The sequence below is a fragment of the Bos indicus x Bos taurus genome, chromosome 18, assembly GCF_003369695.1.
Source record: "Bos indicus x Bos taurus breed Angus x Brahman F1 hybrid chromosome 18, Bos_hybrid_MaternalHap_v2.0, whole genome shotgun sequence".
Taxonomy (NCBI): Eukaryota; Metazoa; Chordata; class Mammalia; order Artiodactyla; family Bovidae; genus Bos; species Bos indicus x Bos taurus.
Window position 1 is genome coordinate 52624175 of NC_040093.1, and position 14550 is coordinate 52638724.

Genomic DNA, 14550 nt, shown 5'->3' on the forward strand with positions numbered 1-14550 from the left:
TGCCTGGGCCACCGCCTGACTCTGAGACTGGCTCCGCCCTGCCGGCACGGGGGCCTGACTCTCAGCCAGGCTGCCCTCGGAGCCCGCTTTCCCACCTCCCTGGCGGGGACCACCCCCGTCCTTCAGAAGGGTCGGCCGGCCTGGCGCGAGGATGTGGTGTGCAGCCCCCCACGGGTGCAGGAGGGAGGAATGGCTGCCCCCTGCCAGGAACTTGTCATCTTCCACCTAAACGTCAGGTCAAGGTCCCTCCTAGCTCCACCTGCCCACAACTGCTCACTCAGCAAAGCATCAGGAGACAGAGGTATCAGCTGATGGGCAGCACGCGGGCCAGTGGCCATAGCCCTGCCGACCACCACGACCACCGGCAGCCTTGGCGCACCTCCTGCCCCCACACCCCTGCCCCGTGGGGACCCTGCAGCCTGGAACCGTGAGGCCGCCCTGCCCACACCTCCTCCCCTCTCAACCCCGAGCACAGCAGTCACTCCCAGGAAGCAGAGCTGGCCCCATGCTCCAGGCTGCGGGTTTAGCGCCAGAGGGCAGCCTGGCCAAGAAGAGGCGGCGGGGACAGGAGTGACTGTTCCACCCTCCAGCCCCTCCCTCTCTGGCCCCTGCAGAGTCTCGGGGTGAGGACAGCGAGCTGTTACATTCATCAGATTCAGGCTCTGGTGTAACCCCTACAATCCAGGACCTTGGGGGAAATTTACCTCTCCTCCCCCATGGAGCCAGCTGACCCACCAGGCCCCACAGGACTGACCACGTCTCCGGGAGGTCGGGCCAGAGACAACCAAGCCCGCGGGAACTTGCAGTTCTACCCTGTGGGCTTTGCCGAGGACGCTGCCCCGCTGGACTGCGGCGGGTCCGTCTCTCGCCCTGGAGAGTCTGCGGGCACCCAGGAGCAAGAGGGGACCTGTGATCCTCCTGGGATGAACGATGTGGCTGTGGCTCCTGGGGAACCTGGCCCAGCCCCACGGTAGCCACGGCCTTGATTCCAGGTCACAGAACCGAAGGAGGTGGCCAGGCCCCTGACGATGAGGAGGGGCGGGGCTGAGCATCTTCATTCATTCGTTCAGAACCAGCTTCTGTGCAGACAAGACATTGCTGAGAAGTCCCCAGCGTAGGCCTGCGGGGCCTCTGAGCCCGCCTATCTCTGCAGACCGACTGGCCTGGCACACCTTTCCCTCAGCCCCGGCTCCACGTTACCTGACTGGGCAGGAAGCTCCTCCACCTCTCACCTCGGCCGCAGGCATGTCTGCTCCCCCCATGGGGGCCCAGCCAGCACCAGCATGCCAGGGGCTCCCCAGGAATGCAGGTTCTCAAGCCCCACCCGGATCTGCTGAGGCAGAAGCTCTGGGGGTGGGGGGCATCTGCATTTTACACACGTCCTGAGGGGGCTGGGGCAGGGCTCTGGAGCCCAGGTGGCACCCCTGTCGAGGAGCTTGGCATCTCTGGGCGGGCTGCCTGTGTGTCCCTGGTGATGCCAGCCTGCATGACGGGTAGCGATGATGGGGACCAGCCTGCAGACCCGGTGCTCAGGAGGAACCCGAGCTCCCCATCTCAGCCATGTGGCCCGGCCCTGGCCCTAGAAGCCAGGGTGGGTGCGGTTCACCCTGAAACAGAGGGAGCAGGACCCCGTCTGGGACCCGAAGCTCCGTGCCGCCCCCCTCCCCAGGAAGGCCCGTGCCCGTCCTCACGGCAGCCGCCCTCAGGGAGGTCCCCGCACTGGGAGAGAGGGCACATACACACAACCGTTTCTGGCTGGCTCGGCTCAGCGACTGCGCCCTCCTAGGCCTGAGGACACGGCTTGCTGACGCCAGGCCGGCTGCTGGCTGTGACAGTGACCACAGCCCGCCCGGGGCCAGGCACTCCGCGGCCCCACGCGGCTGCTGCGGCTGCCTTCACGCTCCGGTGGAGGGCGGGCCTCGGGGCTCCGGGGCGTCCACTGGCTTAGCTCTCCAGGACGGCAGCCTCTGGCTTCTCTCTTTTTTTTTTTAATCTAAGCCCATTGAGAAAACGCAGGCAAGTGCAGCTCCTGCCGCAGCCTGGAATGGAGGCTCGTCCTCACCGTGTCTGGGGACCGAGGACACTGTCCCCTCCCACCTCTGACGGTGGCCTAGGGCACTACGAGGTTGCCAGGCTGAGACCACGTCAGGGTGTGCATTCACACCCACCTCCCTGCAAGGCCGGGGCACGAGGGGAGGGGCCGACCTGGTTCAGGGGTCACCTGGGAGGGTAGCCAGGCCCCACACTTGCCGAGGGCACTGCATGCTGCTCCATGCCATCTGTCCACAAGGACCCGGCCCACAGAGGGTGAGCGCCCTCCCCAGGCTGCTCAGCAGTGGTGGGCCAGGCTGGACGTTCAGCGAGCCAGCACGCAATACACGGAGCCACCCTCAGGCCTTTGCAGCAGGCAGGCAGCTACACGGGGATCCAGGTAGGGGTCCTCGGGGAGCTGGCTCTGAGCTCCGCCCACACCACCACCTCCATGTACTCCTTCTTAGAGACCAGCAGCCCCAGGTTCTGGGGTATGTCAGAAAACTGCCCCGCATCCCATGTCCCCAGTCCCAAGAGGTTCACTTGAGTGACAGACTTTCAAATAAAATCAGAACTTCCCTGGTGGTCCAAAGGCTAAGACGCCACACTTCCAACGCAGGGGGCCCGGTTCAATCCCTGGTCAGGGAACTAGAGCCCACATAGGCCACAACTAAGAGTTCGCGCACCACAACTAAAGATCCTGCAGCCGCAACAAAGACTGAAGATCCCGTTACTACCGCCAAGACCCGGCGCAGCGGATAAATAAATATTAGCAAAAATAAGATAGCCAATTCCGGGGAATGCTGTCCATGAAACCTTTGTGCTTCTGCCTCACAAGCCCCTAAATCTCTGACGACACTGACCCCCTGCCCTGTAGAGTGCCTCGTATCCACTAAGGTCAACAAGACAAACAAACACAAAAGGTAAAAAATAGATGAACTATTGGAAGGAAAGAAAAATGCCCAACGCCAGCAGGGTCTCTGGGTGACGCACGAGACCTGCCTTAGGCTGCTCCCTGCCTTCATGTTCCATCATCCAGTTTTTCTATGTGGAGCAAGGGTTATATATTCATAAAGGAAAAAATAACTAGGGAACCAAATCCGATTGTAAAATACCAGAGGAGCAGTGATAAACACTGCTCCTATTTATCGTTGAACACTTCTGGGGGAACTGGCAGGGGTGAACAGAGCAGGGCTGGACCCCGACATTCAGGCAGTAATTCCTTTTTCCCCTTGGCTTCTTGGAATGGGTTTTGTTCCCCTCTAAGACCTTGGATGTGAGTGGCAGATATCCTGCCAACAAACCACAGCCACCTTTTTTTGTTCTTCCAATATGGATGGAAGGTCGCTGAAAACCAGAACCAAATGGGCTAAAGTTTTATTAGCAATGAGGTTGGGAAGGCCTGAGCCATAACTGAGCTGGGTGTCTCCCTGGAATAATCCCAGGCCTGCCCTGGCCGGGAATTCAGAATCATCCAGAAAGACTCAGTGTCTGTCCTCCTGGACACCTCCTGTCCGGGCAGCCTGAGGCATCTAAAGGGCCCCAGACTCCTGTCCCAGGCCCCATGACCCTCGGGGCTGACCCCAGGGCCCTACCCTGACCCAGGAAAGTACACAGATGGCAGGAAGCTCTCGACACACTCAAGTCAGGAATGGTTTCCTGAGAATCCAGGAGCGTGGCCACCTGGGGGCCCTGGTTTTCAACTGGGTGGCTCCCTTCAACCTGGGGCTGGCAGTTCCTGCTGTCCACGGCCTCCCACAGCAGCGCGGGGCAGAGCCAGGCTCACACACTTTCATCTGCACTTCCCGGGAGGACCCAGGGACCCCTTCTACCAGTTCTGAAGTTCTCACCCCTGCACCAATACAAAGCCACCTCAGCAGCCAACACAGCGCCCGCCTACAGTCAACTCTGGAACCTGCTTAGGGTCTGGAGGCTGCTGAACCCACACAGTGAGCCCCGTGTCCCACGAACAGCTGATGGCCGACAGCACCAAGTTGTGAGTGACTCCTGGGCGAGCGCCCACAGCCTAGCCCTGTTCACTTGGTGCCATCTCCAGGGCCTGTGGAGAATCTGCCTCAGGCTGGGGTGGCCGGGACAGCTACCCCCAGCCTCCCACATCCCTGCAGCACCCGGCACTCCATGCCCACCTGGGAATGAGGCCGTGGGGGCACACACCTTCCTCTCAGCCAGCAGCTGTGCTATGCATCCTAAGAGAATGGCCAACATTGTTCTCCATCAAACACCAGCATATAAAACAAGGAAGAGAGGGGAAGGGAGGTTTGCTCCATTTGAGGGGAGGTTGTAAGACCCAGGGCCTCCTCAGATCAACCATCTCCTTGCACCACCTCTGAGGAACCCCAGGGTTCCACAGGGCATAGTTTGAGAAACACACACGTAGGCATCGAACCAGGCAGCACAACCAACCAGACCAGGTCCAGCGACCCAGAACTGCCCTGTGCCCCACCCCCCATCACGCCGCCCCTCACCCGCCTACCTGGAGGCCGCGATCTCCGCCTTCTGCTTGGCTATGGTGGCCGCCCGCTCGGCCGCCTCCACAGCCCGGTCCACCTTCTCGCGGATCTTGCTGGCGCGCAGCGGGATGAGGTTCTTGCGCTTGCCGCTCACGAGGATGTTCTGCTTGTACTTGCCCTCCTCCTTCGTGCCGTCGGGGAAGGTCATGCAGCCGTAGCCATGCCGCCGGTTGCCCGCCCACTCGCCCTCGTACTTGAGCCCGTCCGAGCGCTGGCTCACGCCGAAGCCCGAGCGCTTGTCGCTCTTCCACTCGCCCACGTACGTCTCGGTGGTGGTGGCGTCGATGTCGTCCTCGATGGCCGACAGCTCGGCCTCGCCCTCGCCCAGGCTGATGGTGGAGTGGATGTCGCTGGCCGTGGAGCTGACCGAGCTCATGCCGGCCTCGCTGCGGAAGGAGCTCTGCTTGCTGCGCTGGCTGGCCAGGCTGCTCTTGGACTCCGACTTGCGCAGCTTCAGCCCGCTCAGCAGCGAGCGCCGGAACAGCCCCTTCTTCTTGCTCTTGAGGATCTCAGAGTCGCTGTGCGCCACCAGCACGAAGCCTCCGCGGGACACGGCCGGGCTGCCGGCCACGGCAGGGGAGGCGTCGGGGTGGAGCGCTGCGCCATTGGTGTGCTCGCTGCGCAGGGAGTTGATGGAGGTCCTCAGGGGCGAGCGGATGACCGCCGCCATGCCGTAGGGGACACTCTGCCGCACGCCGTAGCCCTGGCGCATGCCGCCGACCCACTGGCCCTGGTAGGTCCCTGTGGAGACAAACGAGAGGGTGAGGCTTGCGGGCGGGAGGGGTGACACGGCCGCCACGGTTCACCCCGTCCTGGGGCAACTCGGCCAGGTTTACATCGAGGCAGTCAGACTGTCAGCCCCCAGGTGGTGTGACGATTTCTATCAGGGGTGGTCATTTTTTTGAGTGCTGTCTAAAGTATACCATTCTTTTTTTTTAATTTATTTTTAAAATGTGTTTATTTTTTATTAAAGGATAATTGCTATGGATGTGAGAGTTGGACTGTGAAGAAAGCTGAGCGCCGAAGAATTGATGCTTTTGAACTGTGGTGTTGGAGAAGACTCTTGAGAGTCCCTTGGACTGCAAGGAGATCCAACCAGTCCATTCTGAAGGAGACCAGCCCTGGGATTTCTTTGCAAGAACTGATGCTGAGGCTGAAACTCCAGTACTTTGGCCACCTCACGTGAAGAGTTGACTCATTGGAAAAGACTGTGATGCTGGGAGGGATTGGGAGCAGGAGGAGAAGGGGACGACAGAGGATGAAATGGCTGGATGGCACCACCAACTCGATGGATGTGAGTCTGGGTGAACTCTGGGAGTTGGTGATGCACAGGGAGGCCTGGCGTGCTGCAATTCATGGGGTCACAAAGAGTCGGACACGACTGAGCGACTGAACTGAACTGAACTGAATTCCTTTACAGAATTTTGGTGTTTTCTGTCAAAACTCAACATGAATCACCCATAGGTATACATATGTCCCCTTTCTTTTGATCCTCCTTCTCATCTCCCTCCCCATCTTACCCTTCTAGGTTGATACAGAGCCCCGTTTGAATTTCCTGAGCCTTACAGCTATTTCTCCGTTGGCTATCTATTTTACATATGGTAAAGTAATTTTCCATGTTACTCACAGGTGGTCATTTTTAAAGACCCTTCCCTCCTGTTTCTCGAAGCTGAATTCTGCTCCCTTAGGGCTTGGGGTGAGGGAGAGAGGAGTTAAGAGTCCGATGCCGTCAGGAGTGAACCGCAGAGCTCCTCAGGCACATGGGCACAAGGGTGTGGGAGAGACAAAGAAGCACACCCTAGGTGAGTGGCTCCACACTGGCCTCGTGGGGCCCATGAGTGACAGATATAAGGACACAGAGCCAGGCTACAGACTGAGTACTGACGAGACAGTCTTGGAAGGTAGTGAGTTCTCCATTGCTGGAGGCATCCAAGAAGAGTTGGGAAGACCACCACACCTGAAGGCCATGAGAACTGGCAGACCTGATGTCTCCAAAAGAATCCAAAGTGATAGAACAGTCTTATGGACTCTGTGGGAGAGGGAGAGGGTGGGAAGATTTGGGAGAATGGCATTAAAACATGTAAAATATCATGTATGAAACGAGTCGCCAGTCCAGGTTCGATGCACGATACTGGATGCTTGGGGCTAGTGCACTGGGACGACCCAGAGGGATGGTATGGGGAGGGAGGAGGGAGGAGGGTTCAGGATGGGGAACACATGTATACCTGTGGCGGATTCATTTTGATATTTGGCAAAACTAATACAATTTGTAAAGTTTAAAAAAAAAAAAAAAAAAGAATCCAAAGTGGAGACTCACTCGTACCTGCACGAGCCCAGCAGCATTACTCACTAAAGCCAGAGAAGATGTGGTCCATCCAACAATGAAACATTGTTCATGCAGCCTTCAAGAGGAAGGCCATCCTGCCATTTGCTACAACATGGATGAACCCTGAGGATACCATGTTCGGTGAAATAAACATGTCACAAGGGACACTCGCTATTTGATTCCTCTCACAGGAGATATCCAGGAGTCAAACCAGACAGCCTGAAAGTAGATGGTGGGGCCGGGGCTGGGGCAGGGAATGGGCAATTATTGCTTATTGGGTACAGAGTTACTGTTTGGGGGGACGGTAGTCCTGAAAGCAGACAGAGGTGATGGCTGTGTGACGCTGTAAGAGTGACTGACGCCACTGAACTGTGCACTTAGAAATGGTTCAAGTGGCGAGTTTTATGTTATCTATATATCTTACCACAATCAAGCTAAAACATCACAGCACTGGGCTCATATTCTTGCTCTGCTTATTGGCTGTGTGACTCTTAACAGGACGAGTCTCCATTTCTCCTGCATTAGGTAGTTATGCAAATTAAATGACACTCCACACACAGCAGGGCGGGGCTCTCCATCCTTTCTTCCATCCTCCCACCCCCCCAATATCAACAGCTTTTCCTGCCTCGGGCCACAGCTGCCCATGCTGGGGCAGAGAGCCAGGACTCGCACCCTGGGTTGTGAGAGGGACGCTGGACTAGCCTCTCGGTCCTGGATGGCTCCTCCCCTCCTGGGTGGGTGGCTGTGTGAAGCTGGCCCTTTAAGGCCAGACCCTTCCACCAGACAGCAGCCTTCCTGTGGCCAGTTCAAGCTGGGAGCCAGCAGCTGTTGCAGGGATCTCTCACTCCCAGCTTCCTGCCACTTCCACTTGTGGGTTGGGGACAGATAAAACACAGGGCCCCGAGTTAAATCTGAATTCCACATGGACAAATAATTTTTAGGGAATGTTACATGGGACATACTTAGGCCAGAAATGATCAGACTGATGACCTGAAATTCAGGGTTAACTAAATGTCCCACGTGTTTATTTGCTGAATCCAGTCGCCCCCGCTGGGGTCTCCCAAGATGTCACCCCAGGTTTCTCTGGCAGCCCTCCACAAAGCTGAGGATGCCCTTGCATGAAAAGACTCAGCCCACCTCCCCACCAACACCCCTGCACCCCCTCAAGGCAGGCTGAACATATAGCTGAGGACACATGGGGGCTGCACACCCAGCCTTGTGGAGGAGGTGGGTATGGGGGTAGAGGGAGGAATTAGGAGGGGGACAGACACGGGATCGAGTTCCCAGCTCCATTCTTTCTGCATCTGTGACCTTGGGAATGTCTGCTTTAAGTTCCCATGCCTCAGTTTCCTCACCTGTAAAACAGGGAAGATGGCTGTGCGATTAAATGCGGTAATCCACGTAAAGTGTGGAAAGGTTGTTAACGCTCAGTAATCAGCAACTATTGTTCATCACCGTCATTAAAACCTTAGGGATACGTAAAACTGAATCCCTTTGCTGTACACTTGAACCTGTCACAAGACTGTAAATCAACTATACTCCAATATAAAACAAAAAGTTTACAAAATGAAAGAAAAGTTGGTTAAGGAAGAAAACCTCAGGGATAAACAGCACTTTACCTGGCAGGTGAGGAAACTGAGGCTCAAAGAGGGACAGGATTCAACCCCAGGGTTCGCATCCTCCCCCTGCCAGGGCTCTGCACGCAGTGAGGTCCTGCCTACCCTCGTCCAGAGGGCACCAGGCTGGAAGCCACACCTGGCATCCTGTGAGGTGCGGGCCACTTCCATCCCTGAGAAAATGATTGCCCACACTCCCTCCCTCAGATAAAAGGGTAATAACAGGGAGGCGTCGGGGAGTGGGCCTCCCTGTGTCTATCTTGGAGTCTGAACGACGTCCCCACAGGCTGGAGGGCGTGGTTCCACCTTCCAGACGTGGACGCGGAGTCCATCGCATACACGGAGGCAAAGGCAAGCTGCAGCTTGCTCTGAGCATCGGCGCAGGCAAAGCAAGGGTCCCAGGTAGGGATTCGAGCCTCCCTCCCACTCTGAGCTCCTGAGTCCTGCTGCCCTGGCTTTCCACAAGCCACGCAGCTCTGCAGAGGTGAGTCTGTTTTCACATCAGCGAAAAAGCTGCTCGGCATACTATGCCTGAATTCCATGATTCCAGGGGTCCCTGGACAGGTGAGCTGAGGCTGGAGAGGGTCAGAGATGTGTCCAGAGGGTGTGCCCAGACAGGAGCAAATGCTAAAGAGAAGGCTCCGCACAGCCAGCCTCCGCTTTAAAATACACAGCCTCAACGGACAGTCCAGGGAGATAGCAGGTTGGTGGTCGCCAGGGGCTGGGGGAGGGAGGACGAGAGTGATGGCTATCAGGGTCAGGGTTCCTTTTGGGGTGATGAAGACAGTCTGGAATTAGATACATGGTAATAGCTGGTAGCAGAAAAATGAGCAGAAGCAGAGAAACAGGCTTCCCAGGTGGTGCTAGGGGTAGAAAACCCTCCTGCCAATGCAGGAGACGTAAGAGACGCTGGTTCGATCCCTGGATCGGGAAAATCCCCGACAGGAGGACATGGCAACCCACTCCAGTATTCGGGCCTACAGAATCCCATGGACAGAGGAGCCTGGCGGGCTACCGTCCACAGGGTCGCAAAGAGTTAGACACGACTGAAACAACTTTGCATGCACAGTGAGAAACATCAAGACAGAAGATGAACTGGTCACATTCTAGGTGATTTAAGCAGAATGAGGGCCTCGGGGCTTTGAAACAAATGCCTGTGGTTGCTGGGGCCCTGCTGGGCCAGCCTGCCCAGCGGTGCTGGAGCCTGGGGCGTGGGCACCAGGAGTCAGGAGCCCCGAGTTCAGAGCTGGGGCTTTCCACTTACCCCAGACCCGGGGACCTCACTCCACCTCTCAGATCTCCTAATTCACCTGTGACATGGGGGTGACAACCATGAGCATCCTCTAGACACATGGAGCCCTGGGTGTGGCCTCCTGCACACGGTGTGATGCGGGCAGCTGAGCCTTCCGTGCTCAGGGCATGCAGCTTTATTGTATTTGCACTTTCGTTCCCAGTCGGAACACATTTCCGAATTTACACCTGATGTCAGTAAGAAAAATGAATTTCGATATTACGCTCTTGATCAGCTCTGCTGTGACCTGCTGGGATAGCTGGGCCCAGTTTCGAGGCTGGTCCAGATCAGGAGAAAGAAGACAGGCCTTCAGCCAGGAGCCAGCTTCTCCCAAAGCTGGGGCTCTGGGCTGGCCCCCGCAGGGCCAGGTCCTTTCTTCTCCTCCCATCTCCCTTTCTTGTTTGGGGCCAGTAGAGGACGGGTTGAAATCAAACCCCTGGTTCTCCATGGCTGTTTCACTGAATGTGGTCGGTTCTTGAAAAAGACTAAGTCCGCCGTTTTGTTTTATATGCCAAGCAGCCTGCATGTGGAGAGACAGAAGCCAGCCCAGTGCAGACAGAAGACCGCTTGTGGCCCTGCATGGGCACCCTTGCGATGCTGCAGGGTCAGTCTGGGTGGCGCAGACCCCAGGGCAGGGGCAACTTCCTGTTTGCACTCTGTACCTTGACCCGGGGCCCTGCAAGCCCTGTGTCTGCCCCTCACAGGGAGACACCCAGATGAAGATGAATCATCCAGGGGGCAGCTGGGGGTGGGGGGGCAGGTAACCTCAGGGTGGGTAGGGTGGCACACAGGCGACCCACTCAGGGACTTTGCACATTGCAATGAAGATAAGGGATGACCCCCGTCACCCAGAACTCAGAACCAGATCTCAGTGGACCTCAGGTAAGGAAACAAACCTCCCAAACGCGGCCTGGGAGATGCCAACTGGAGTGACCCAGGCCTGCAGAGAAAAGCCAATAGGGTGTGAACACCAGCGGGTCTCAGGCTTGCGGGGCTGTCCAACATCCCCCGAGCTCCTGGCCACAGCCCCTGCGTTCCTGACAAGCCTTCCGGGAAGGCCAACACTGTGCCCAGGGACCCACTCGAGCGCCACTGTGACCGTTGCTCTGGGCACACCATGGACACTGGCGCCGTCTGGTTCTGAACACCACCAGGTCCAAATTCAAAAGCTGGCTCTGCCCCACGGCCCTCAGCCAGCGGAGATCCAGGCCTCACCCCCGCTGCCAGCCTCTCGGGTACTGTGCACAGTCTGCTCTTGCTGACTTATTCAGGTCTCCCCAGAGCCCTCGCGTCTCTCACACACTTGTATTTTCTTACCCCTCCCCAGCCTCATCCACTGAAGTTCTTCCAACACGTTCATCACAGACACAACGTGTTCAACTGTTAATGTTGTGATACTTTCAGGGACCAGTCTGGGGACAAGACAGGTCAGTCCAGCCAGATGCTGTGTCCTCCAAGAGCAAGCCCTGGGCAGGACGGGGACTGTTCTTCCTGGGAAGGGCATGGAGCCCACAGCAGATGGGGGGCGGTGGGGGTGCTCAGGCCAGGGCCCCATCCTGGAAGGATGCTCACCCATGGCACCTGACGGTGAGGGGGCAAGAAAGAGCCCCACCTAGGGGAAAACTGGAGGGAACCATGGGAAATGCAGGGTGTGGACACCAAATAGGAAATCCTCATAGAGATAAGATGCTACACCTTCAAAATGAGAATCAAATGCAATTTTTAAAAAAAGGAAAAGGAAATCAGAGAAAAAGAGTTCCTGGAAATTAAAAGTGTAATGGCCAAAATAAAAATTTTGATGTGAGTTGGATGATAAAGTCAAGGAAATCTTTCAGAAACTAGAACAAAAAGAAGTAGGCAAAGTAGTGAGAGATAGAAGAAATTTAGAGCCATCCATGAGTCATGTAGATGGCTTCAAATCTATATACTAGGAGTTCCAGAAAGCAAGGAAGGAAAATTACCAAATATGTAAAATGGGAAAGTGTCCCAGAATTGAAGGATGTGAGAGTCCAGGCTGAAAGGGCTCAAGACACCCTGCACGACCAAGGAGAGAGACACAGGCCAAGCCCAGTGAAACTTCAGAACCTCGGTGGGCAAAGGAAGACCCCAAGCGCTTCCAGAGAAGAAAAAGAGACTTCACACAAAGGGCTGAGAGCATGGCATGAGACCTTTCTGTGGCAACACCGAGACCGAGACGTTGGTGGGGAATTTCTCCCACTTAAACTCGGAACAAAAATGACTTTCAATCTAAAACTACATATACAGCCAATCGATCAAGTAATCAAGCCACAACTATCTTCCATGCATCCTTTCTTAGGAAGCTACTGCACGATGTACTCCACCAAAACGAGGAAGCAAACCACAGAAGGGGGAGGGCACGGGGGATCCAACAAACATGAGGGGAAGCGGTTTTACATATGCGCACAAAAATACCATGGGTTTGAGAGTCCAGTTATACTGATTTTTTCCCAATGGTAAAGCCTACAGTGGTCGAATTCCCAGATGCAGAACTGCATATACTGTAGAACTACATACACTGAGGTTGACTATCAATTATACATAGATTTTCAAATTCATGGAGGGGCGGAGCTCCTCATCCTGACACTGTCCAAGGGTCAACTGTACATAACTTATAGCAAGCAATGAAAGAAAATATACAAAATGAAATGTGTGTATACTGTATATATGTAGAGAATTTGGTGGATTTGTTCAGACAAAAAGCTGTATGGAGTAGTATTTTATTGAGCATTTGGAAGGTGGGGAAAGAAATGACCAGCATAGTGGTGAGTATTCCTGCCTGTCATGTGGGAGACAGGGGTTTGATTCCCTGACGGGGGAATCAGGACTTCCCTAGTAGCTCAGCTGGTAAAGAATCTGTCTGTAAGGCAGCAGACCCCGTTTCGATTCCTGGGTCAGGAAGATCCTTTGGAAAAGGGATAGGCTACCCATTCCAGTATTCTTGAGTTTCCCTGGTGGCTTAGGTGGTAAAGAATCTACCTGCAGTGTGGGAGACCTGGGTTCAATCCCTGGGTTGGGAAGATCTGCTGGAGAAGGGAATGGCTACCCACTCCAATATTCTTGCCCGGAGAATTCCAAGGACAGAGGAGCCTGGCGGGCTACAGTCGATGGGGCTGCAAAGAATTGGACACAACTGAGCGACTTTCACTTCATACATTTGAAAAATGAGGCAGTTACTAACTTATGCTGCACAGGAGAAGTACTTGAGTGTATACAGAATCAGTGCATTGCTCGCCCCAGGAATAAGTAATGCTTAATAGTCTCGTAATAATGACAACTCACAACGAATTTAACAGAAGAATTGTAACCATGCTGAAACAGTTAAAGGGAAGAGGAAGGTGGTTCTAAAAGACTGAGAAGCTTTTATTTAAGTCTGACTCAAGTATACACATAAATATACATAGGCCATGTGGTTCTTTGTTGCTGCACATAGACTTTCCCCAGTTGTGGGGTGTGGCGTCTGATCGTGGGGGCTTCTTTGTTGCACAGCACGGGCTCTAGGGCAAGCAGGCTTCAGTAGTTGCAGCACACGGGCTCAGTAGCTGTGGTCGTGGCCCTAGCTGCCCCAGGCACGCGGAATCTTAGTTCCCGGATCAGGGATAGAACCTATGTCCCCGGCACTGGCAGATGGATTCTTAACCACTGGACCACCAGGCCAGTCCCAAGACTAAGAATCTTCACCTAAGAGTCCCATGCTGACTCTGAGGAAGTCAGTGCGCGCGTGTTCAGTCGCTCAGTTGTGTCTGATTTCTTTGCGACCTAATGGACTGTAGCCCCTTAGGAAGTCAGTACCTAACAGCTAAGAGACGATGAGCCAAGAAGCAGTCAGCACACAGATGTAGAAACTCGGAGGTGGGTCTCTGAAGACACGGCTGCAGGAGTTTAAAGCTGTAGCTCTGGGGCGCAGTAGGGGTCGGGATCCTGCTGATTTTGTTCTAAGTGCTACTGTTTGCAGCGCCCACTGACGTCTTAAACTCTGGGCACATCATCGTGACAAAGATTAAATGTTTCAAGGGGGATGAGACTTTGACGAGAAAATTCTCACAATAGTGGTCTTATGCCTGTTTCCCAGCTGCAGAAACTAAGCCTCGGGATCTGTGTCTCGTGGGGGCCCAAAGGTGAACCTGGATGTCGAGCTAAGCCCTGCTCCTCACAGAGGACGCTGACCGGGAGGATGCCCAGCCCAGTATTTAGCAGGTGGGTAGAGGAAGTCATAGAGGAAGCCCAGGCGGCAGGTCGGTGGAGGTCTTGGAGGGATGGAGGGGACAAAACTCCCTGAGAAGGCATCAGATATGTCAGATGAGAGGCAGGAAAGGTCAGTGACCTCAGAGGCCATGAGCATCGGGTGCAGGTGAAGGCCATTCCCACGCTGAGGACAGGACACCAGCCAGGAAGCCACCCCAAGGCTGGGAGGGGCTGAGAGCAAAAGCAGAGCCCGTGGAGACCAGCGAGTATGGGCCCTCGTGCTGCCCAGAGGGCAGGGGATTTAGGCCTGCTGGCCTTGGACCAGGAAGCCACCCAGGGAGGCCCACCGCCACGGTGGGGGGCAGGGTCCTCAAAGACTGGGGGAGGACCAGGCTCAGAGCCAGCCTCAGCCGGCATTCTAGGTCGTGCCCACTCGACCAACTGCACACCAGCATTGCTCCTTCTGCACCACTCATCTTTTACTGTCTCCTTATCCACTCATCCTGGGAAGGTTTAGGGTTTTTTTTATTTTTTAAGATGAATAAAGATATT

The 14550-nt window shown here is 55.4% G+C and overlaps 1 protein-coding gene across 1 annotated transcript in view; it reads right to left on the bottom strand.

The window, feature by feature from the left end:
- The window catches only part of JPH3 (junctophilin 3), a 76483-nt gene that overhangs the window by 39939 nt on the left and 21994 nt on the right, over positions 1-14550 (bottom strand). The window contains exon 2 of the mRNA XM_027513853.1: positions 4526-5303. Coding sequence (XP_027369654.1) covers positions 4526-5303 — 778 coding nt within the window. The remainder of the gene's footprint in view (positions 1-4525; positions 5304-14550) is intronic.